General features: G+C 39.4%; 1 protein-coding gene across 18 annotated transcripts in view; it reads right to left on the bottom strand.

Moving 5' to 3' along the window:
• Adam22 (ADAM metallopeptidase domain 22) overlaps positions 1 to 22,992 on the bottom strand; it is a 207,373-nt gene continuing 184,381 nt past the window's right edge. Inside the window, exons 27-34 of one of the 18 annotated variants that reach the window (XM_051174550.1) lie at positions 18,288 to 18,482; positions 15,866 to 15,966; positions 15,462 to 15,528; positions 13,133 to 13,243; positions 10,986 to 11,072; positions 9,722 to 9,751; positions 6,115 to 6,238; positions 1 to 1,082 (exon numbers count right to left, since the gene is read on the bottom strand). In XM_051174550.1, the coding sequence (XP_051030507.1) occupies positions 1,062 to 1,082; positions 6,115 to 6,238; positions 9,722 to 9,751; positions 10,986 to 11,072; positions 13,133 to 13,243; positions 15,462 to 15,528; positions 15,866 to 15,966; positions 18,288 to 18,482 (736 nt within the window). In that variant the 3' untranslated portion in view covers positions 1 to 1,061. Of the gene's footprint in view, positions 1,083 to 6,114; positions 6,239 to 9,721; positions 9,752 to 10,985; positions 11,073 to 13,132; positions 13,244 to 14,725; positions 15,290 to 15,457; positions 15,529 to 15,865; positions 15,967 to 18,287; positions 18,483 to 22,992 lie in introns of those variants that run through there. The other 17 variants (XM_051174552.1, XM_051174551.1, XM_051174553.1 and 14 more) reach the window with 17 other exon arrangements.

The raw sequence follows: 22,992 nt of genomic DNA, 5'->3' as shown, positions 1-22,992 counted from the left end.
GCTGATGTGCCCTGGTATGGATCGAGAACAGCTACTGTGACAGGCACCACGTGTCTTGTGTGTGGAATAAGCTGGCTGGCAGATTCCCAGAAAGCCTGTCAGCTCCAGCATGTCCTGACGCTGCATGGCTACCACACACTGAGACTCTACCTTCAGCAAGATGCAGAGGCCAAACGTGTGCTGACCATTTTGGTCTCTTACTCAACAAAGCCTCCTCAAGAATGTACACACCTCAAAGGGAAGTCACATGATTTAGACGAATGCTGGTTACGGAAAGACACTCTTACAGCATTGATCACCATATTTACAACATCATCCATTTACACTCTGAAGACCGCAGGATGAAGGACAATGATAGAATTGTGACTGACTGTTTTTAGGCATTTGGCAAAATACACTTATATGTAACAGTTACTTTTTAAATTTGAAAATTTTACATATGTACAGTTATCCTTGTGTGCTAATATAAATATGAAAAGTAAAAAAAAATAAAAATACATGTTTAAAGTTAGCATATGGGTATTGGCCTCTCAAAGCTGTGCAGTCCTGCAACCTGCAGAACAATCCTATATGCCTCAGCCTTGCATGCTAGTTTCTATTGTGGGATGTTGTTTCCTTGTATACGGAAAACAATACACAGAAGCTTCATGCATATGGCATTACTGTTTGCAATGAGGATATATTTCAGAATGCCCAGTTCTGAATCCACTTCTGTCCCTCAGGAAAACCTGCTACATTTGGGTCATGTGATTTAATTTTATTGATATTCTACATATGCCCATCATGCAGATTATCCATTTACATACCAATACCAGACCATAAATGGTTCCGTGTTGTAGTGTAAAATTCCAGTAGCTCTTTTTTACTGTTTGGTTAAACTTTAAGCCAATGACAAAAAGAAAATGGCATCCAGATATGACCCATGGCTTCCTTGCCTCTGGCATCTCAGAGCGCCTTCAACTCGTGTGAAGAACAGATAGGTTCGCAGTGATTCTGGGTAGCTGGGTTTCTATAAAAGTTGAAGTAAACAGTTTCGATGTGACACATGTAAACAGTTGTTCTTAAATGGATGTCTCCCATAGCTGCAAACAGAGGAAAGCAAAATCACACACTGTGACAGAAAGCAGACTTTCTGAACCACGAGAAAGGATTCCCCCCACACATAAGTAGCTATGGTCCACGCTCTTGTGCAATAAACAGATAAAAGAAATACACAAACATTTAGCTCTCTCCTAAACCTGATATTAACATTTCTTCTTTGTGTGTGTGGTGGGCACATGTATGTGAATGTGTGTGTTTATATGCCCATGCAAGGACATGAGGAGGCCAGACAAGGACTTTGGGAATCTTCCCCTATTGCTCCCCATCTCATTTCCTTAAAACAGGGCATCTCACTGGCCAGTGAACTCCTGGAATTCACCTGTCTCTGGCTCCCCAGTGCTGGCTCTATAGGCACTGAACTCAGGTCTGCATGCCTTCCCAGCAAATTCCTTGCTCACTAAGCCATCTCACAGCTCCAATATTAATGGTTCTAACAATTGCCACCTTTTTATAAAACAAACAAACAACAACAGAACCCTCACATTCTCATTTCATGTTACTTAAAATTTCAAATAAATGTCACATCTCTCAGATTAGAGAATGTTAGAATATTATTTTTAAGCTGCCTATTTCCTTTATTTCCAGCAGTATTCTGCCAGCTATAATAGTGATTCTCAATCAGAGCTTTGAAAACCTATCTGGGGAAACTGTGTGTGTGTGTGTGTGTGTGTGTGTGTGTGTGTGTGTGTGTGTGTGTGTGTATGTTGCATGTATACATATTCATATGTGTATACATATGGAAGAATACACAATCATATGCATGCCTGTGCATGTGGAGATGCGAGGTCAAAGTCAAGTGCTTTCATTCATGATTCTCCATTTCATTCTCTGTACTTGGGGCTCATGGTATTGGCAAGACTATCTGGCCAGCAAGCTCCAAGTCTCCTAATGCTTCTGCCTCTGCCTCTGCCTCTGCCTCTGCCTCTGCCTCTCTGCCTCTGCCTCTGCCTCTGCCTCTCTGCCTCTGCCTCTCTGCCTCTGCCTCTCTGCCTCTGCCTCTCTGCCTCTGCCTCTGCCTCTGCCTCTGCCTCTGCCTCTGCCTCCTCAGTACCAGGACCACATGTATGCACCACCATACCTGGCCTTTTCATGGGTACTGGGGATTTGAACTAAGGCCATCATGCTTGTATGACAGACACTTTACCAGCTGAGCTATCTCCTCAAGAGTTTTAAAATCCACACTGACTAAATCAAAATCTCAGTGCTGGGTTTTAGCTTTAAATTACTTTGGAGTTCTTGAGACAATTCTCATGCACAGCCAAGGCTGAGAAGTTTGACTCCATCAACAAACACCATCCCCATACACATCATTGTGGACCTGTGAGCTCTATCACTGACTGCTAGCAAACTGATCCCTAGGGGCTGACATGTTAGTGTTGACAGATGCATGCTTCCTCATCCCTTCCTTTTATTTGCTTCTGCTATCAGTTATTCATTCCGAGCCTGGCCAGATCTACTTTGTGCAGTAATTGCCTTTATGGATGGCAAATGATATTGACCCACTCAGACCAGCATCTCAGTTCACTAGAGAAGGAGGTTAATTTTTAAAAGCCTGCCAGTCTATATGACTCACATATAAATATTTTACACAAGAACAAAGAAAGTATAATAGAGTGTCTTAGGTTATATTTAACTTCCATTCAAATTCCATTTTAACAGGATATAAGATATTTCATGGCATGTAAATTGTGGGGAAAGAAGAGAAAACAACACAATTAGCATTTCTTGTCTGTTTTGCTTTGTGAGACAGAGTATCATGTAGCCCAGGCTGGCTTCACACTCACTATATATCTGAGAGTCCCCTGACTTCTTTCTTCAATCTGTCAAGGGCTTTAGTCACATGGGACCATAGTGCATCAAGTATATCTTTCTAGATAGGTTACTTTAACATACTCGCCCAAACCTCTGTGGAACTCTTGTTCTAACAGAAATTGTAGCATACTCCACAGGCATGGAAAAGCCAGTTGAGCTTCCTACTCAGGCCAGGCTTATATATCTCTGCTATTAAAAAGATCTATTCTGGAGCTGGAGAAATGGCTTAGTGTTTAAGAACACTTGCTGCTTCCCGCCACTCCCCCCCCAAAGGACTGAGGTTCAAGTCACAGCACCCACAGGACCATTCACAACTGTGTACAATACTAGTTCCAATGAGTTCAACACATTCTTCTAGCCTCTGTAGGTACCAGAAAAACACACGATGCACACACATGCATACAGGCTAAGCACTCATACATAGAAAATGAAGATAAGTAAGTCTTAAATGTTTTTAAAAAGATTCCTTTGTTTTTTTGAACCCAATGTGAACTCTCAAATCTAAGGATCATTTTATGTATAGAGGAAGTAATCAGAGCGCTTCAGGGTGAATGCTAGAAGGTGGTCTGGAGTGGGAAAGAGACAGTACTTTGGCTTCATTGAGCTTCCAGGAAAAGACAAAACAAAACAAAAAACACTGAAGGAAACTAAAAGTCATGGGGTTGTTCTTCTGTATGTGTTTATCTTATTGGTTGATGACTAAAACACTGTTGGCCAATAGGGCAGCAAGACAGGTGCATCTAGGAGATGAGGAGAATTCTGGGAAGTGTAGGAAGAGAGTCATCATGTGATCCCAGGAAAAGAGAATGAAAGTCAACCATTCTCCGGTAAGATAAGACCATGTAGAAATACACAGATTAATAGTTATGGATTAACAATTAAGACAGAGCTGGCCAATAAGAAGCCCTAGTCATTAGCCAACAGATTTATAATTAATGTAAGTCTTTGTGTGTTCATTTGAGGCTGATGCAGCTGTGAGACCGGGCTGGTGAGAAGAACCCAACCATCCATAAAAATTATCCCCGAGGGAAACAAATAAAAGACAATTATAACATCATCAATAGCAATAGGCATGATTGCCCACCTGTATGGCTTTAACAGCAGGCTTCCTGATGCATTTTCCACAACTCACCAAAACAGCTGAGAGACAAGGGTTACCTACTCAATAGGATTCTTCTATATGGTACATGTCTCTCCCACAAAACAGAGATCAAGTCAGACCTTCTATACCAATATTCCAGCAGTAGAGTCCTCATGATTACACTGCTCAGCCTATGGGAAGAGAATGGGACACCCCTTTCTCCTTCCTGGGGAACTGTCATTTTCCATGAGTTCTCATATGTTAACATCTCTAATAATCTACACTTTTCCATGGTGACAGCTAAGACAACACCCCCAGTTTGATACAGCAAAACAATGATACAGATAATTTACCAGGAAAAGAAATGAAGTGCTAGACTTACAGCTCTGAGGAGGGAAAGGACCACAGCCACTTGCTTACTACATAGCACATCCCTAACAACTGGACGACTATAGACAAAGTTGAAAGTTGAGCACTGGGAATCTACACTGTGAAGATGTGTAACTGTGACTAGTTTAATAAAAAGCTAAAGGCCAATAGCTAGGCAGGAGATATAGGCAGGACTTCTGAACAGAGAGCTCTTGGAAGAAAAACTGATTAACCAGCCAGCCATGGAATAACCAGGATGGGCATAATGGAGATGAGATAACAAGCGAATGGAAGAATATAGATTTTAATATACAGGTTAATCTAAGTATAAAAGCTAGTAAGAAACAAGCCTTAGCTAAGGCCAGACTTTCATCATTAATAATAAGTCTCTGTGTCATTTTTTTCTGAGCTGGCAGACCAAAAGGAAAAGTCCATTTTTACATGAGTTCATAGTCTTCAATCCTATCTCTAATCATTTCCAGCATTGATACACAGAAGCAGTCTTCACAATGAACAAAATGTGGTTTCTTATTTGTATAGACTTCATGATTACAGTGATCCAATGATGCCCTCTTCTGGCCTCCATGGGAAACACACACACACACACACACACACACACACACACACACACATCCCCCCCCCCCCCCCCCCCCCCCCCCCCCCCCCCACCATTAAAAATAATAAAAAAACAAACCTTGTCAAAATTTTGGCTTTTGAGAGGTCATAAGTGTGGCTCAGGGTTAGAGCATTTTGTTTTGTTTTGTTTTTGTTTGTTTTGTTTTGTTTCTATCAAGGTAGCAAGGCCCTGAGATAAAATCCTTCTTAACACAAAACTAAATTTATTTCCTTCCTCCCTCCCTCACTCCCTCCCTTCCTCCCTTTTTGAAAGACAGGGTTTGGAGCCTGTCCTGGCTGTATACCCTGTATACCAGGTTGGCCTCAAACACAGAGATCCACCTACCTCTGCCTCCCAAGTTCTGGGACTACAGTTGTTTGCCACCACCACCCAGCACTAAGTTGATTTTTAAAAAGGGGTGGGGGTGGGGAATTCTGTTATATTTTAAAATCTTACCATACCCTTTATAGTATTCTTTCAATATTACAGATTTTCAAGTATTTTTTCCTTTGCATCTAAATTCTGCCTTTGGTACCAAGACACTAGCATGGTTTTCCTTCATAGGTTCCTATGTACCAAGACACTAATCTGCTTTTCTGTCACAGGTTCCTATTTCTGAACTCCTACTGAATTGTAACAAGCCAGTGAGAGGCCTGAGTGATCAAACTGGACATGGAGAGAGAACTAAATCACTTAGTCTCTAGAATTCCAAGGCAGAGGTTTTAAAAAGACCCTTCAAAGCCTCATAAAGCAAAATACATCCTTAATTTTTTCAAACCCAGAGTTGAGTTAAACAATAATGAAAAAATAAAGACATAATTATACAGTAATAGGCTGGGCGTGGTACACGCCCAGGTGGATCTCTGAGTCTGAGGCCAGCCTGGTCTACAGAGTGAGACCCAGGACAGCCACGGCTACACTGAGAAACCCTGTTTCAAACAAGATATATATCCAAAACCAGTCATAATGGCACATGCCTGTGATTCCAGCACTTGGGATGCTGAGATGAGATTAAGCTTGGGCTACACGACAAAATTCTGTCTCAAAATGGGAGGTGGGGTGGGATATAGATGAATAGTAAGCTCAGAGGTAACCAGTAATGACCAAGTATAAGCATGTGGGAATTTCTGTGTACCCTGGCACTCTGTCGGTTCACTGTCTTCTCCTCATCAGGAAGTGGAGGCATCGGGTATGGGTATTTTCTGCTGGACGCAATAGACCCAGTTGATGAAGAAGGAGACTTGGCAGGAGACAGGGTCCTGAGATGTCGAGAATATAAGAAATAAATATCATGTCATGCCTGGAATCATTTTTCAAATACCTAAAAAGCAGATTCAGAGCAAGCCCACTGACATCTACTTTCACTGTCTATGGCAAAGCTTTAACTATCGGGGAGACAACTGACATTCTGAAACTGGAAAGCTGTGGTTTTAGCTTTCTAATTCCACAGTAGTCATGGAACGTCTAACTGGTACCACACAGAATCATCCTCTTAAACTACAAAGCCAATGATGAAATTTCATTCACAATAAAATCATAACATGGAAAAGGGAGGAATATTCTAAGAGCTCATAACAGTAAATTAAGTAAGCAGCATATTCAACATTCTACTTTATCTTACTACTTAAAATACTTCTCTAAGTACAATAATCTCAAATAAGATCTTAAAACATAATCACAGATATATTCATTGGTTGCTAGGTCATACTCTACACAAAACTCATGCATTTAGAGACCTGTGTGTTAGTTGTGAAGAACAAAGGAAAATACAAGGGTTTAATAACAAATTAGTAAACATGCAAGCAGTAAGGAGTGCAGAGTTCCAGCCAAACAAATTCTGATGAGAACATACAAAAATGGTCTACTTCATCCCTAATCAGCACTTCTGGGAAAGCAGCAGTCTTACTCTGATGTGGTTTGATGTGTCTATTGAAACTGTAGTACTTGTGACTGCGCTGAGCACTCTGGGAGAGACATGTTTGCACCTAGCTTATCTGTGAGAGTCCCAACAGGAAACCACTGAACTGGTTATACCGCTACATGCAACTCAAGTTCTCCTCTGCTGCGACTGGATCAGCCAGGCCTGCGGCCATCAGACACTGGACAAGGGAAGGCTCCCATGGCTTTCAAACAAATTCTCATTCTTAAGATGCTGAATTCAGTCTAACATTTGGACATACTTTTTCCTATATACTCTGAGATCCAGGTAAACATTCTTGATTGACTTTAGTAATCAGGAGTGGTCCCAGTCACTTTTAAACTTTAACTCCTAATGTTGCTTCTGATTTTGAAAATTACGAAGGCTGGCTCCTTACCAGGAACTGCTGGAAGGCAGCCAGAAAGCTACAAGGCTTCTCTTAACGCTGATGCTCTCCATACTGGGAAGATGGAAGTAATCACGAGCAATAGCACTTCAATTTCTCTTCAGTTCTGCTAGAACTGCACACTGCTACATTGTGTGTGTGTGTGTGTGTGTGTGTGTGTGTGTTCATCGCATGAGCTGTTAGCTTATGATGTCATAGCCACATCAACATCCTCCTTAACTTGGCCATAGGCTCAAATGACCAACACTGTACATTCCAAACCATTTCAGTAAGAGGAGGCAGAGCACCCAGCCTTGCTCTGAAATATCTTTGCATGGGTACAAACAATAGTGACTTAAACCAAAACAGAACTGGCTATGTTCTTCAGAACCCCACAAAAATGGTTCTACATGACTTCTCACAGTGGAACTTCAGGTAACTTGTACTTTGGATCCTGAAGGGACGAAGAGAAACTGAGCAGGACATTTTCAGAGGTGAAAGGGCAAGAAAAAGATTCTGGTGGGTTGATGGAAAAACAAAAACAAAACAGAGCAGAGATCAACATGAAAGGAAAGGATAAGGTAAGCTAGCTTAGGGGAAATGAGCTGACAACCTATCACAATTGCTGAACAGAGGCCTTTAATTCTCTCCTGGCTTTCATTTAGCCCAGTGTCAGCTAAGCTCATTTGCTGACAAAGACAAGTGAATTTTTGGATAAATACTAGGCATTTATCCTCATGGCATTTCTAAAACACCATAATAACTACACTGGGAGGCATCAGAGAATTATGTAATGAAGGTGTGCTTGTCTGCCAATGGACTGTGGTGCATCTTGGGTGTGACTCCTCGGACTGCAAATCAAGGAAGGGGCATAGAGCTGTTTCTTCTTCACTTGTGTTCACACGCTAGTTTTATAATAATCTGTTCCAGAAGGACTGAAGTGTCCTCAGTCAGTTCTAGGTTTCCAACCCCTCTACAGCCTTACAGCAGCTGTAGAGAAATGAGAGCGAGCAGCAACAGACCTGGAAGTCAGTGAGCAGCCAAGCCCCAGCTCTGCTTCTGACACAGGAGATGTGCTACTTTGGGTAGCTCATTGTATCTCAGTTTCCTCTATCCACACACACACACACACAAAAAAAAGGAGCCAAGAAGCCTACCTCTCAGGATGTGAGAAACAGATACGTAGTAGGCATCTGACACCTCAGTTTCTATAACTCGCTTGCAGAGTCAATGTCGTTTCCAGAGATTACGGAAATGGACTTAAAAATAATGCTGGTGAAGTGAGGAGTGTATTGGTAGCACTCAAGGGCATGGGCACCTTCTGGGGACTTGAAAGACAGTGCCTCTGGCAGAACTGCTCCCAGGATCTGGGGTGGTGCCCCAATGTGTTTCCTCTGATTTTGCCTGCACTCTTCCAGTGCCTGAACACAGTGGGAGCCCAGCTGGGGCAAGCAGTGTCATTTGAGAGCATGGCTGAAGCACACCTGTAGGTTTTGCTGTCTGTCCTTGTAGCTCAGGGATACTACTACATTTTCACTGGCAAACCAGCTTGCTGCAGTCACCAAGTTTCCACTACCCACTGGTAAGAATGTTACAAATCCAACCCCACATGGGTGATTAAGAAGGGGACCTGTGTCCTCATCTGTTGCCAAGAGAGGTCAAGTACAGGGCTGGTAAAGCCCAGGCATAGGTGTGAGCGCACTTAGGCCTATGTGAGGGTCGGTTGGGGTGGCGTGTAGACAGATGCTCTGTTGTGTTAGAAGCACGCTGCTCAGAACTGGGGCCCATCTTAATTGATGCCACTGAGTTGTGATGTTGCTCTCCAAGTCTGACCAGTCCAACCCTTATTAGTCAAAAAAAAAAAAAAAAAAAAAAAAAGGACAGCAAAATCACCACCGTCCCTGAAATTTACCATTTAAAGAAAAATATAGGTACTTCATAATTAATTCCTATGTGAGTCTGTACTGTAAGTACCAGCATCTCTGCTTAAAAGATGAGATAAAGGAACCCTATGGAATTTCCCTCATAGCTTGGCTCGTGCAAGCAGCAGTGCTAAGCATTGCCCCATCCAAACGGTGCTCAGTCATGCAGCTTCTGGGCAGACTGGGGGCTGACTTAAAGAAATGGGGACTCTTGAGTCATACCAACTTCTCAGTTGACCCAGGGGAGGTGCACAGACTCTTCCGGGGTACCATTTCATAAATCACTCCGTATAAATGATGTCGATTTAGAGATTAAAGGCCTAACCTATGTAGAACCAAGCCCATCCTGGTTTGGTTCTCTGGATGGTACAAATGACAATCTGCCCAAAAGCTTGAGAAAGAAAGAAAGAGAGAGAGAGAGAGAGAGAGAGAGAGAGACAGAGACAGAGACAGAGACAGAGAGACAGAGAGAACTGCAAGTGAGCCAAGATTCCAAATAACATCAAAACCATCTTACCTGTCTTCTTGATGTTGGCCATCTTGGGAGCTACAGGTGAAGGTGGGATGTTTGAATGTGAGTGTGTATGTATATGAGGTTCAGTGTGGGGGAAGTGTTGGGCAAGCAGAGGGCAGGGAGGGAGAGGGCGATGGGTTGTAAAAGCAGGGTCTACTTTTGTGAGCAGGCAGGAGTTATGCTTTCCTTGGCGTATATGCAAAAGTTATGGATCAAAGTAAAATGCAGGTAGGTCTAATCATTTTCTCAAACTATACGTAACTAAACTAAATGGTACACTGGAAGAGAAAGTCCACCTTATTTATATGGGTGCTGAGAGTTAAATATACATAGCATATTTTCATATCTGTCCAGTTCTGACCCAAGTTATGGCAATAAGGAGCATGAAAACCCCAGTTGGGCTCGGAAGAGGTAGTGGCCGATCTCCACTCCCTCTTTGCATTAGTTTCCCACACAGCAGTTAAATATAAAGTAGATATTTACCTCTGGGTGATCATTTACATTATAAAGAGTGGGGGTGACATTGAGAGGCCTGGGGAATGTTCTCTGATTTGTCATATAAGCTTCAGGGAACGGGGGAGAGTGGGCAGTGTTTAGATTGTAGGAGGCTCTCATTGTTAGTTGAGTGTTTTCTATTTGCTTCCTGCTTTTGAGACATGTGAATCTATAGGATACTCTTCTCAGCACAGCCCCAATGCTAGCAAATGGCCCAATGGGACAAAGAAAGCCAAGTTCACAACATGTTATCATATGAGCAATAATATCTCAGCTGTTCTCCAGTTCTGTCAAATCATTGTTTCTGCTTGAAATAAAATTCCGGTTTAGTCTCTTTGAATGTTTTTCTTTCAGTTTTTCTATGCACTATGCACTCTTAGACAGTAAGCAGGAAAAATATATTATGAAACTTCTAGATTATGGAAACTAAATTGTTGAGGTTAATAGTGCATCTTTGTTAGTGGAAGGTATGTTCCATGCCCACAGAACACTACATAGCATAAAATGAAGAGAAAGCTAATAAAAAGCTCAAAAAAAGTGGTAGGGACATGCACTAAATGGCAACCCTTTCAAATGGCTTCATTTGAAACATTCAGAAAATAACTAGACTCGCTCAGAAAGCGAAATACATCAAAAGCAGCAAATGAACAAGGCCCCTTTCCATCTTACAGGAACTTGTATTGGGAGATACAAGAGAGAGGGCCAGTCACACTACAGTTCATGTATGTGCTGGGACAGTGTGAAAGGAAGGTAAAATTAATTCATAAAATACCTAAAGTATGGTCCTTCAGTGTTTTTATTCACATCTTCTACCCACTTAGCTACATTATAGTCTCTTTTGAACCATGGGTTTAAATACCTGCAGAAAGCAATGGAAGGAACAAAGAAAGCAGAACAAGATAGAAAAATCTGAAAATACACAGCACAAGCTTAGCCATGATGCTTTTCACCCTCCAAATGCAAGTGACTATGGCAAATAAACCAGGATGGACATTGGGTGACTATGAGGCAGTCTACACAATGGCATGAAGATAATCTCAGCTACAAGGCACAAAGCATTCTATAATGTATTACATTTCTAGGAAAGCCTCTTCCAGTGAGTGGCTTCCCACTATCAGCCAGAAACTCTCTTTTTATCAGAAGTCTCATTAATCCACCTCAAAAGCAGCCCCCCCACAAGCCACTTCTCAATTGGCTCCTTGGTTTTCAAATAGTATTGGTGCTTTTTTGAAAATATTCATGGTGTCTGCAATTCCAATCTGGTATTTAGGCACATATAGCCTCAAGACAATTTAAAGGAGCGGAGTTCTCATTATAGGGTTAAAAATGCTTTTTACACAACCACTGTTTTACTCTCTATGACAGAGTCTAAGAAGGAGTGCTCTCTAGCTGGCTTTTGTAAGGAACAGAAAGGGTCCTGCACTCTGATCCTGGAGTCCCGAAGCACATTCACTACAGTTCAAGTAGACCTCCACGATCTGGAAGCTAGGTTCAGTGATTTAATTGAAGCCCCAAAGTCCCATCTGCCTCTCTGTGCACTCCAGACTAAAGTGCTCATGATAGCTTTAGGAAACAGCCCTCAGAAGTTGCTTTCCGAAAGAACAGCTGCCAGAGAATAATGCTACCATGTCCCTGATGGATCTAGCAGCACCACCAGGATGACTGTGCAAATCTCAAAGGTAGCAAATCGAGGTATAGTTGTTGCTTCCCACAGAGTTTCTTTGATTTGTATTGTGGAGCCAAGCCAAAACACATCCCCTTAGGATCTGCTCTTATAAAACAACATTAATTTAACAATGTCAGCATTGGAGGGATTTGGAGGTTTAACTGAGCTTCCACCTCTAAAAAGTAGCTCCGTGGTACTGCAGTCAATGAAGATCCAGTTTCTTTAATATTTATTTGGAAACAAATCTGGTGGAATTATAAAGCATATTAATTTTTAGTTAAGATTTGTTTCTTTTCTCCATATTTAGTCTTTGAGTTATTTATATATTTAAAACAAAACTACTATATTTCCAGTTATATTTAAAAATCACATTATTTCTCCACAGCTCTTTCCCTCATTTTGAGCTATTAAGAAGAAGGTATTCTGCAAAATAAAAATTATGATTCTACCCCGAAAGAAGGGTTCAATAGATTTATATGCTTATAAGGCCATTTTTACTAAGATACAGCTCCTGATTTGGGAAGAACTCACATTAGTTTTGCCTTTAGCTACAACCATTGCCAACTTGCACTTTTCACAGAGATAGCCAATTAATTTACATGAACATTTCCACTGGGACTTGGAACAGAAAGAAAAAGTCCAAAAGCAAGTGCAGCCGCTGATGAGGTGAACGGCCTCGGAATAAGCATAGGAAAAGCCCATGCAGCCGTTGTTAGGTCAGACACTGTCACACAGCAAACTCAGTGTCCCACAGGCAGGAAGCCATTTCCTGGGGGAGACCTTTGTTCCTTTCACTGACAATTTCCGAAAGTCAAAGGATGGGTACTATGGATAACCCACAAAAGTTCCAAACACATAGCTTGACTTGGACGTGATGGACCATGGTCACAGTCTCAGATCTGTGTTGGAGAGCTCTGGGGACCTGGCATGGTGGCTAGAGTGACTGGCCTTTATCAGACGACAATAAACCTGCCTATATGGCTTGACTTAGCGTGGCTTGTTAGTGCAACATGCAAAAAGTAAAAAAAACAAAAACAAAAATGCAAAAAATGCATTGGACAGCACAAGAGAGACACTTTGTGTTCTCCAGGATGGAAAGCCAGAGGCACACCAGCGGGCACTGACTGAGTCAGGAGCACCACTGAGCAGATAGGGGGCTCAGTCAAAGATCAAAAGACCCTGCTCTTAGCCAAGGAAGGGACATTGAGGGAGTTAAGTGGCAGCCCAGAATGAAAGGGCAAGTGGAGACTGACCTGTGATCCAGACTCCCTGTCTGGGGGCTGTCAGAGCCCCCTGGACTTATGCCTTGGGGAAGGATTGTCTGGGCGAGGGAGTGCCCAGGCTCAGGAGCTTGGGGCTCCCTCCTGTAAAAACACAATATATAATACAAAGTCTAAGCCAAAAAAAATTTTTATAGTGTGAACAACAACAAGGAAGATGCAAACTCTTTTGAGTGGAAAAATAATATAACCAACAAGGACAGGTAGTGTTTTGTTTCATTTTCATGCATTGGTGGTGCATGTTTTAGTCCAGGCCAAAATTTCTCATCATCCTTTTGGATGATGTAGTGCTAAAGGGGATGGTATAGTTCATCATCGTGAACCCTGAAATAGTTCTTATTATGAAAAATAAAAAAGGATATCTTTCCTGTGGCCATTCTGCTCCTAGTATAGTCACACAAATGGCAGTATTATATCATAAACAAATGGTATGATTTGTATAAAGTACAAAAAGTTGCAAACATAATTTTTGATATGCTGTGTACCACAAATTCATATTTTTCAGAAGTATATACGTAAGTGTGTGTGTGTGTGTGTATGTGTGTGTGTGTGTGTGTGTGTACAGTTACCATACAAGAAAGTTTCTGAGCATGGGTGATCAGCTTCACAAACATGGCTCCAATTAACTAACATGAGTCATGTAGCCAAATTCAGAAAATTCTGAAAAATGTGAGGGAAACTTTCTTCTTTACTGAGAAACTCCTACTATGCTATCACATTAAATATTAGAACTTAATTATATCACAGGCAAGAGTTCTTAAAGGCTACCCATAATATAATTCTATCATGTAATATGAGTGGAATTTTACACATTTTAATATAAATGATTGACCTAGAAAATATATGAATTTTGGTGAATATCAAATGTTCTCTGGGTCTTGACCACATTGCTTTAATATACTGTTGAACTTGTTTTTCTCCTTAGAAGCTGTCAGAGTCATAGAAATAGTTATAACACAAACAGTCCACAAAGGAAGTTCCAAAGAACATTTCACAATTATAGGCAGAACCTTATGAGCAACCAGGATAAGCTGAGGAGCCCTCTTACCAGGTGGCCTCATGCAAAACAAACCAAATAACATTCCAGGAAGAGTTTATCTGCAGTGAGCCCTAAAGCACCCAAGCACTTTGAAAATGCAGAAGATAAACTCTAGTAGATTAGTTATTCATGATGGAGGTCTATGATGCCATTCTGGACCATGCAATGGTATCACTTGAAATTGCTATTATCTCTAAGGTAAAGTATCCTTTAACAAATGTTGATAAGCCACTTACAAGACAATACCATTCAGGTGGAAGGTCCAAATTTCAGGGCAATGTTATTATTCCTAGACTGAAAAAGGCAGGGTATATGATGGAGAAGCTACAGTAAGTTTCTAACAAGCAGTTAACAAACACCTGCTATTCAGACTTTTTTTTTTTTAAAGTAATACAGAGATCCTGCGAACAACTACCCTAGAGTGAGACATGAGCAGAAAGTTTCAGGCACCTTGGCAAGAGCAAAGGTAATTCTAATTACTTCTAGAGGGCAAGGTCAGTTGGAAAGGATACTGAGGGTGTGCTTTACCCTATGAAGGGGGATTAGGGCTTGTAGAGGCAATGCTCTGTTTGCACTTTCATAAGTGAAGAAATAATAAACACCACCAAAACCAATGTGTGATGCTTACTTCATTATAAACGACTTTAAATTTAACTTTCAACCCCACTAAAAAATGTGGCTATCATTTAAAACAGTCAAGGTTGCATTAGTGACAATGATTCAGACAAAGAGCAAGTTTAGGTCAATGGCCTTTTAAACATCCCCAGGAGGGAAACTTCAAAGGCAAGCTCTTTCCTTTAGTCTGAGAGAATGCTTAGATAGCAGCCATGAGGACCTCAGAGGGTGGCTTCAGACCCAGTACTGGCTGGCTCTAATACAGTGAGGGTTATCCCCAGCGCTTCCAGGGGAGAGGAAGGGTGACCCTTTGAAATGGCTGGACCCCCAGTGATGAGAAGAAAAGGAAGCTATCACAATTCCCTTCAAAAGAAACCAAAACACCAGAATGGAAGGTGACTGGAGGAAAAAGCCCGCAGCAAGGGTGAGCCCCCCACTATCAGTGAATATTGGTATGGGCACAGTTGCGGAGATGCCTATGTAAAAGAGAAAAGCCAAGGTTAATTCTTATAGGGCAAAGAGAATTAACAAAAATAAAAACCAAGTCCAGAGGCATGATAGTTGGTTCTTTGACTATCTGCTTAATTAACAGTCATCACTAATAGTAAAGGACCTTCAACTGCCTTTCCCATTAAATATACAACTTACTCAGTTGAATTAGATCGAGGTCTAAATCTTTTGCCTCTGATTTTCTTTTTGTTGCCGCCAAGGTTACCTGGAAAAGAACATTTACAGCTGAATTTTCATATAGATAAATAATTTTTTATATATATAATTACATGGCACTTGCAATGGGTGTAATTTATAACCAGCCTTGCCTCCTCCAAATGTGGGCCTCTGTGCCATTGCATGACCTTCCAATGTTTCCTCCCTATTTAGCTGCTAATGTCCCCATTACCCATCAAGGAAAATTCAAAGAACAACAAAAACAAGCAGCTGGTCTCTCATTCTAAACTTGTTGGTTGGGAGAAGAGCTGAATAGCTTATGGGAAAGAATACATCTTTACAAAGACCCAGAATTCAGATCTTAGATTCTGAACACTGTTCACTACCTTGCCAGGAGTTACTTCGAGGCCTCCCATTTTCACAGATGTCTGAAATATGTTTTGTGTCTGGAATCCTTTCACTCCAGGAATGAGAGAGTCCATTTGACCTGAAAGTAGAAGTATTTGCATATTGTCCAAAAATATAATCGGATGTTTTGGAATCACTAAGCAAAAATGTGTAAGCATTACTGCACATTAAATAAAACAAATCAATAAAAAAATCTGAAATGAAAGAATGAAGAAAACATGAAAGTCTTCATGAAGAAGGCAGAATTACACAACGTTCAATTTAAGAAAAGCCAAATACAATGGAACCCCATTACAATAGTCATAAATGGAAAAGTAGCAGGATATAATGCAAGCCAATTTACATTCTCCAGAACACAGCAACCACAGAGCAAATTCAGCAAGTATTACAGTCACATAACCCCAGCAACAGGGCTATAATGGGGTCCCACCATAGATGTTTCTTAATTGTAAAGCAATGATTTCCATTCAATATTATGAGAACATGGACTTTTAAGAGATTATATAAAATTTGCCCAACTGAACCTGGTTAACTTTATGGGATACACATGTTTAAATTGATAAAATTATTATCTCTGAGAGTTGGCATTTTTCTACACAAACATGGCCCCAATGAATATAATGCATGTCAGTCAACTATCCAATGACTGAACTGAATCATATCTTTAGCATGGAGATAGCTCTCACAAAGCCCATGTACCATTGAGCCCTTTTACTACTATATCCCACAACTGCTAAATGAATTTGCTCTAAGGATCAAGATTAATACACCTACCTTACACCATAAAATGAATTTTTTTTATGAAATTTCATAATGAAAAGAATGGGACAAATCTAGTCTGGATCCTAATAATTTGATATGCTTTTGACTGATCAGAGCCTATTGTACTGCTTTCCAAGATCTTGGAATTGACCCTGTGCATTTCAAAGATTCTTATTAACAACTGTAGAAACAACACTATCTCCAAGTCACTCTCCTCTGAATCACTCTGTTTAATTATGAATAATATCAATTTGAGAAGGAATCTTCTGACTAAGAGGAAACAGAACTTGACACAGTTCATGCACATTCCTTTTCTATGTTGAAAGTTTTTCAACATCATTCTCTAATGACAGAGCCATTCGTATTTTATATGAAAGGCCAATGAACACTCCTGAAAACCACCAATTTCTCCACTTTTTTTATTGTAATTTAATTTAAAATTCTGTATTTGTCCAAGCAAATATTCATATCGGAGAATGCTGGTAGGTCCTCAGGCATCTTCTCTTAGCCATCATTTCCTCAATAATAAATGAGAAGAGTAATTTTATGCTTATAAAGTGCATGCTATAGCATGTACTCCCAGCATCAACAGCAAATGAGAAGAATAATTGTATACTCTATAAAGAATAAAATACTCTATGAAGTATATGCCATAGCATGCATTCCCAGGATCAAAACCAGTACAACTTTTGCTTTGAGTTCGGTTATCTAAGGAAATGTGCTTGACATTTCCCAGTGACTAACTATTCTGATTCACATTCAGTGCCTATAAGGACTGGATATCAGTGCAGATTGCTTTACAGACAGATCACACACTCTACCTGGAATACCAGAAGAGAACATGTTTTCTCAAAATAAATTAGCTCCTTCAGTCTACAAGTAACAAGAATGCCCAATGCTATGAGTGAACCAACTGAAAATTTGTTCATCCTTTACACCTCAATGGAAACTTTAAAGTTTTTTTTTTTTTAATGAGGATATTCTAGTTCCCTTTAATGTGAAGGTAGGCCCCATCCTGTGAAACATCCTATTTAGTTCTTCTAGTCATTTATTGTCAACTGATTATAAAGCAAACTGACTTTTAAAAGGTGTCATACATCTTAAGATGCTAGAACAAGAATATATTAGTAGAGTTTAAGACATAAATAATAAAGTAATCCTACCTATACTTAATTTTTCAACTAAGATGAAAGTTATAAAGTCTACAAATAACCATTCCAGAGAAACATCATATTAAAATATAGGATTCACAGAGATGCAATCTTTTTTCACAGCAAGCTTAGCTTTGAAATACACAAAATTAAAAGCTGTTCAATGCAGCACTTATATTACCAGTTTATCTTAATTGCCTTTATTTAAGCATGACAGTACCCTTTTTCTTTGACTACCAAGCATGACATAAAGCTCACCATGTAAAACATTTTCAAAAACTATGTTTTGTTTCTTAAGCCATGCGTAACGTGACAGGGAAAACCCTGGGGTTTCTACGCAGATTTAGCATTCTCGCGTTCTTGTTTCAACTTCACAGTCTGACTTTTACACAAAGTGGTTCTGAGCATATGGCATTTTGAGGTGGAGTAATCAAAGAACAAGGGATACTATTTTAACATTCAAGAAAGAAGGAAGAAGTAACCAAACCTGCTGCAAAATAATGAAATGTTCTGACTAATGGAATAATGTGTGATGGAGCAGGTGGAAATCTGAAAATGCGACAGAAAAGCAGACCTCTTCTTAGAACTAGATGCTGAGTTTGTGCTGACTCCGGGAGGAATGTCGCTATAAAAAGAGTCGCCATCTCCAGGCTTTTTTACATAATCTCCCTGCGGTAACTGTCTAAGGCATAATAAACATTTCAGAGTCAGAAAACAAGACACACACATGAACACAGACATATACAAATATTATTTCAGGAAAAAGAGAGATAGGGATAATGGTCTACATGATCAAATCTATAACATATGAGATTATTAATACATGCGACAAGTTCAACTCATTCTAGCTGCAGAGGACAGAAATGTAATCATGGATTCTTGGTAGGCTGGATGAATAAAGCCTTGTTTTCAGGAGAAATATGGAAAGATGAGTTATTTTCAATGCAACATCACCCTACCTGGAGATGTTAAACACAATAACTATTCTTTCTCTTAAAAATTGATGTTGAAGATGTGTTTAGACAATCCTTGCTCAAATAAAGCAGGCTTTTTTCAAATGTGGTAACTAAATTATTCATTATTGGAAATATATGACAAATATACCCTTGACTTAGTTTTAAAAGATTTGATTGCTTTCAGTCATTCCACAATGAATCCAAATAAAACCTTATTAGAATTTTGAGTTCACTTTGCAGCATCATTAACTAAAGGCAATTTAAAAGATTCAAATTTGAATCAAAACAATAATTTTATAGCACACAGTAGAATGTGTAAAGGAATGTAACTTAGCAAGAGGAAGAAAGAGTTGAAAAGCAGCCGAGCTTCTTGGTAAACTATGGAAAATTATCTGTGACAGATGGTGGTGATACTTCCTATCTCCACCATAGCAGGAGGGAAAGGCAAGACAGGAGCATCTGCTTAACCCGTGCAGGACTGAAGACACTTGTCTCATTCTAAATGAGCTAAAAGAGCAACAGTCTCGCTACTTCTCCTAAGGGAACTGAAAAACGCACACATTATTCCCAAAATACTCTGCCCACAGCCAAAGCAGTCATCTAATGTGTGGCTTCGAACAGCCAAATGCATCCAAATCATGACCAGTTTCACTCATGCTATCGTGGAAGAGTCAAAAGCTAGGGATGGACTAAGAATTTCAAACAGGTATATGTCAATAAGTCTCCAGCAAGCTTACATGCCCTGCATCCCTTTCAATTCAGTTTTTGTTAATTACCTCGATTGTTTGCAGATACTGTTTAACCCTCAGAAACCCTTTTCAGATCTTCCCTTCATTATTTTGATTCCTGTACTGTTGAAATTGTTTAAAAGCTTAGTTGTCTCTGACTGAACATCCTCTCATAAACTATTTAGATAAAATAAAGCATGCATTTTAATTTTACTTTGTGTGACTTTATCTAGATCTCCACATACTAATTAAAGGAAAAATTTCTCACTAAACTAGTTTCTAAAACTAGCTCTACCCTTGACTGATAGAGGTTCCACCAAAAATAAAGGAATCAGTCTTGGAGTTAAAAAAGCTTCAGTTTAGTAGAGTCCTAGGTACTTCTCATATTATCATCTGGACCACATTGTATTCTTAATCTCAGTCTCCGGAACATAGATACGGCCTCTTAGCAGTCTCCTCAAAAATCCTACAAGGAATGAAACAAGCTCTCCTTACATGGCAAATGCCAGCAATAAGTTACCAGTTTCCTTACAGTGTTCTTACTGAACATCCCTCAATGTCTCAAAATTGATCCTTTCAGCAGACTACTACTTTCTGCTTTAGTGAGGAGAAAGAATCCCAGGTTCCTGTGATCAATAAAATAACACTCCATCACTTGCTATGAAAAATCATAGAAAGCCAACTAAATGAGCTCCTTAAAAATTTGATTGAACTTCTTTTTCCAATTGTTTACTGTTTTAATGGCTTTTGTCTCAAAATTTTAGTGTTTTTAATGTTTCTCCCAATTTGGGTCCTGAAAGTAGTTATTTGGACTGACAAAATGGTGGGTTTTCAAATGGGAAATTTTCTGTACTTTTACTACACCCTATAAAAATATTTCATATACACATATATTTGTATAGTTAACAAAAGAAAAATGCTTTGTGACTGAATTTTATTTCCTCACTAATCAACCTTTCCTATATTAGTTTCAAGGTGTCATTTTTTTCCTCTATATACCTCTTGGTTGAGCTGATGTACCTTATTAAATAAAATTATTTAAGGAATTTCTATTTGCTAATACAAGGATCAACACCTATTAGTTAATGATTTGGGGCAGACTATGAAAATGTTAATTATTATTCTCCCACATCTACAATTTACAAGATTATTGACTATTTTTATTCTACATTAAATAACAATGTGTTCATAATTATAAACCAGCTAGTATTGACCCCCTATAAATTTAAACATCAAGAAATGTTTTTCTTTTCTTTCTTTCATTTTTTAAAATTTGCACTAACCCTACAAATAGTTGGTCTGTCTGATTATGAAAGAAATTTGACCTTCTTTAAAAGTATCTATTGAGCAGTGATATTTGCCTCATCAATCCATATGCATACTCAAAAATCAGAAAACAGAGTCAGGACAGGTGTCCAGGTTATAACCTAGATGTGGAGGAGACATTTCTCTAACCCTGGTTAGTGCCTGGGCTGTCCCTTATAGGAATTGTTACTCTCTTGTTTTGAGAAATATTGTATGAGTTATACCAACTCATGTTGACAGATGCATGAATATCCCTGAGATATGAAGAATGCCACAAAAAAAAAAAAAAAGCTAAAAAGGCTTTGGGAAAAAAAAGTTGGGAGTCCACAAAAGAAAGTAATGGATAAAACAGATGAGAGATAAAGAAAGGAGCGGAGGGAGAAATTCTGCTTCAAGTCAAACCCCAGAGCAGAAGGACGGGGTCTAATGATCACCCTCCTCATTGACCAACTTAGTGACATGTGTTTATTTCAGTCAGAGAAAAGATTTCAATCAAACATGGATGGTTTATAAATTTAAGTCCATCAAATATTATTTATCCTGTCTGTATGTGCAAATCTGACTGAAAACTAGAATTTACAGTTCCATACAGCTACCATGCTCTGTGCGATTATTCCTCAAGAAACAATTAAGTTCGCTGGGGAAATGGATGGAGGTCTTCTTTCATGAAGGCTTTTAAGGAAAAGGCAATGACTGAGTATATAAAGTTTCACTGTGGCCCTGTGATTCCATTGTTCCTAGCCTTCCCAGAATGCCACTAGAGGGTGCAAAGTGATATACTAATATATGTGTGGGTATACGCCAACTAAGTTTTAGAATGGGGCTTCTATTTTATTGCTGTTGTTCAGTAGAAAGTTTTTTTATCTGGTTCATTTATAGAATTACATGCCTATCTTCTCCAAAAGTCTGAACATTAGGCCCAATTTGTCATTTCCAGGCCATTTAATGCCCATATATTTAATATTGCTTGAAGCACTAAGTGTCAAAGCAAAAGCACATGTTTATCAGCCAAAAGGAGCATGTGGGCCTCAACTGCAATCCTCTCTCTTGACCACATCACTTTAAAGATACAGAGAACTCATGCTTCACTGCTGAGAGACGTTGGCAATTTTCCTACATCACACAATATTAACTACTAATTTCTTGCTATTAGGGCTTCCCGCCAGAAGACTGCAAAGATAATCCTAATTTAAAGGTAAAGATAACACCAAAATCCTTGGCTTTAGTTCCTAGCATCTTTGAAACCAGATGGGCCTTTATTTGAATATCTGAAAATAATTTTATAGGATTGAAAATGTACTGATGCATGCCGTGTTTGTTGGCCTACCCACTTCCCCTCTACTCATTAATGCATGTCACCTAAAGGAACCCCAAAGACACTTCTATGCACAACTTCTTAGTCTAGCACCCATCCTCTGTTGCTCTCTACTTTGAGAACTGTTACACAGAACTAATATTCACCAGCCATGGACAAGGGGGTAAAGTTTTGTTTAGATACAACAAAATATCTAGAACAAATTCCTCTGGAGATGGAATGACTCCATAGACATGATCTGGGTTTCAGAAGAGTCATCATATCCATGCAACAATAGCTGTAGCACCAGGAGATGTTAAATTATATCAGACAGAACAGATAGTGATTGTGTGAAAACGTTTCTTAAACTATGCATGCGTTTAATCAGAATAATAAATTGATATGTGTTTTCCAATATCAATCATTTTTGTATGGTAGGCAGTTTCCGTGTTCTGGAGTAGCTTAGAGCATTAATTTAGCCTTGCTTGTGTTATGTAATTGCGGCTTGTTCTTTCCTTTTGTATATTCAGCAGTATTGTCATAGTTTTACTTAGTTCCAATAGAAATGGTTCTGAAGTCACCGAATTTTAATCTCATCAACTTAATTCTATTTTCTGCTGAAGAAATCCACAAATCTTAGATTTCTGATATGACTAGGAAACTTTTACCCACAGGAAACCTAAACAGGTCCTGCTTTCTTCACATACTTCTATACTCATGAGTTCAAGACATGTCACAAAAAAATCCAGCTGTATTTAAATTTCACCCTTTCTAGTAATGGATTTGTTACCCTAAGGGAAATACTTCTAATATCTAAATTTAGGATTATTATAGATTATTGTTTCAATGTAAGTATGATCAGGATCTCAATTGATACCTTCAGGTATACTGTAGTCACAAAGATTCTAT

This window comes from Phodopus roborovskii, unplaced genomic scaffold, assembly GCF_943737965.1.
Source record: "Phodopus roborovskii unplaced genomic scaffold, PHOROB, whole genome shotgun sequence".
In the NCBI taxonomy this organism is placed as follows: Eukaryota; Metazoa; Chordata; class Mammalia; order Rodentia; family Cricetidae; genus Phodopus; species Phodopus roborovskii.
This window is presented reverse-complemented; position numbering and strand designations above follow the sequence as displayed.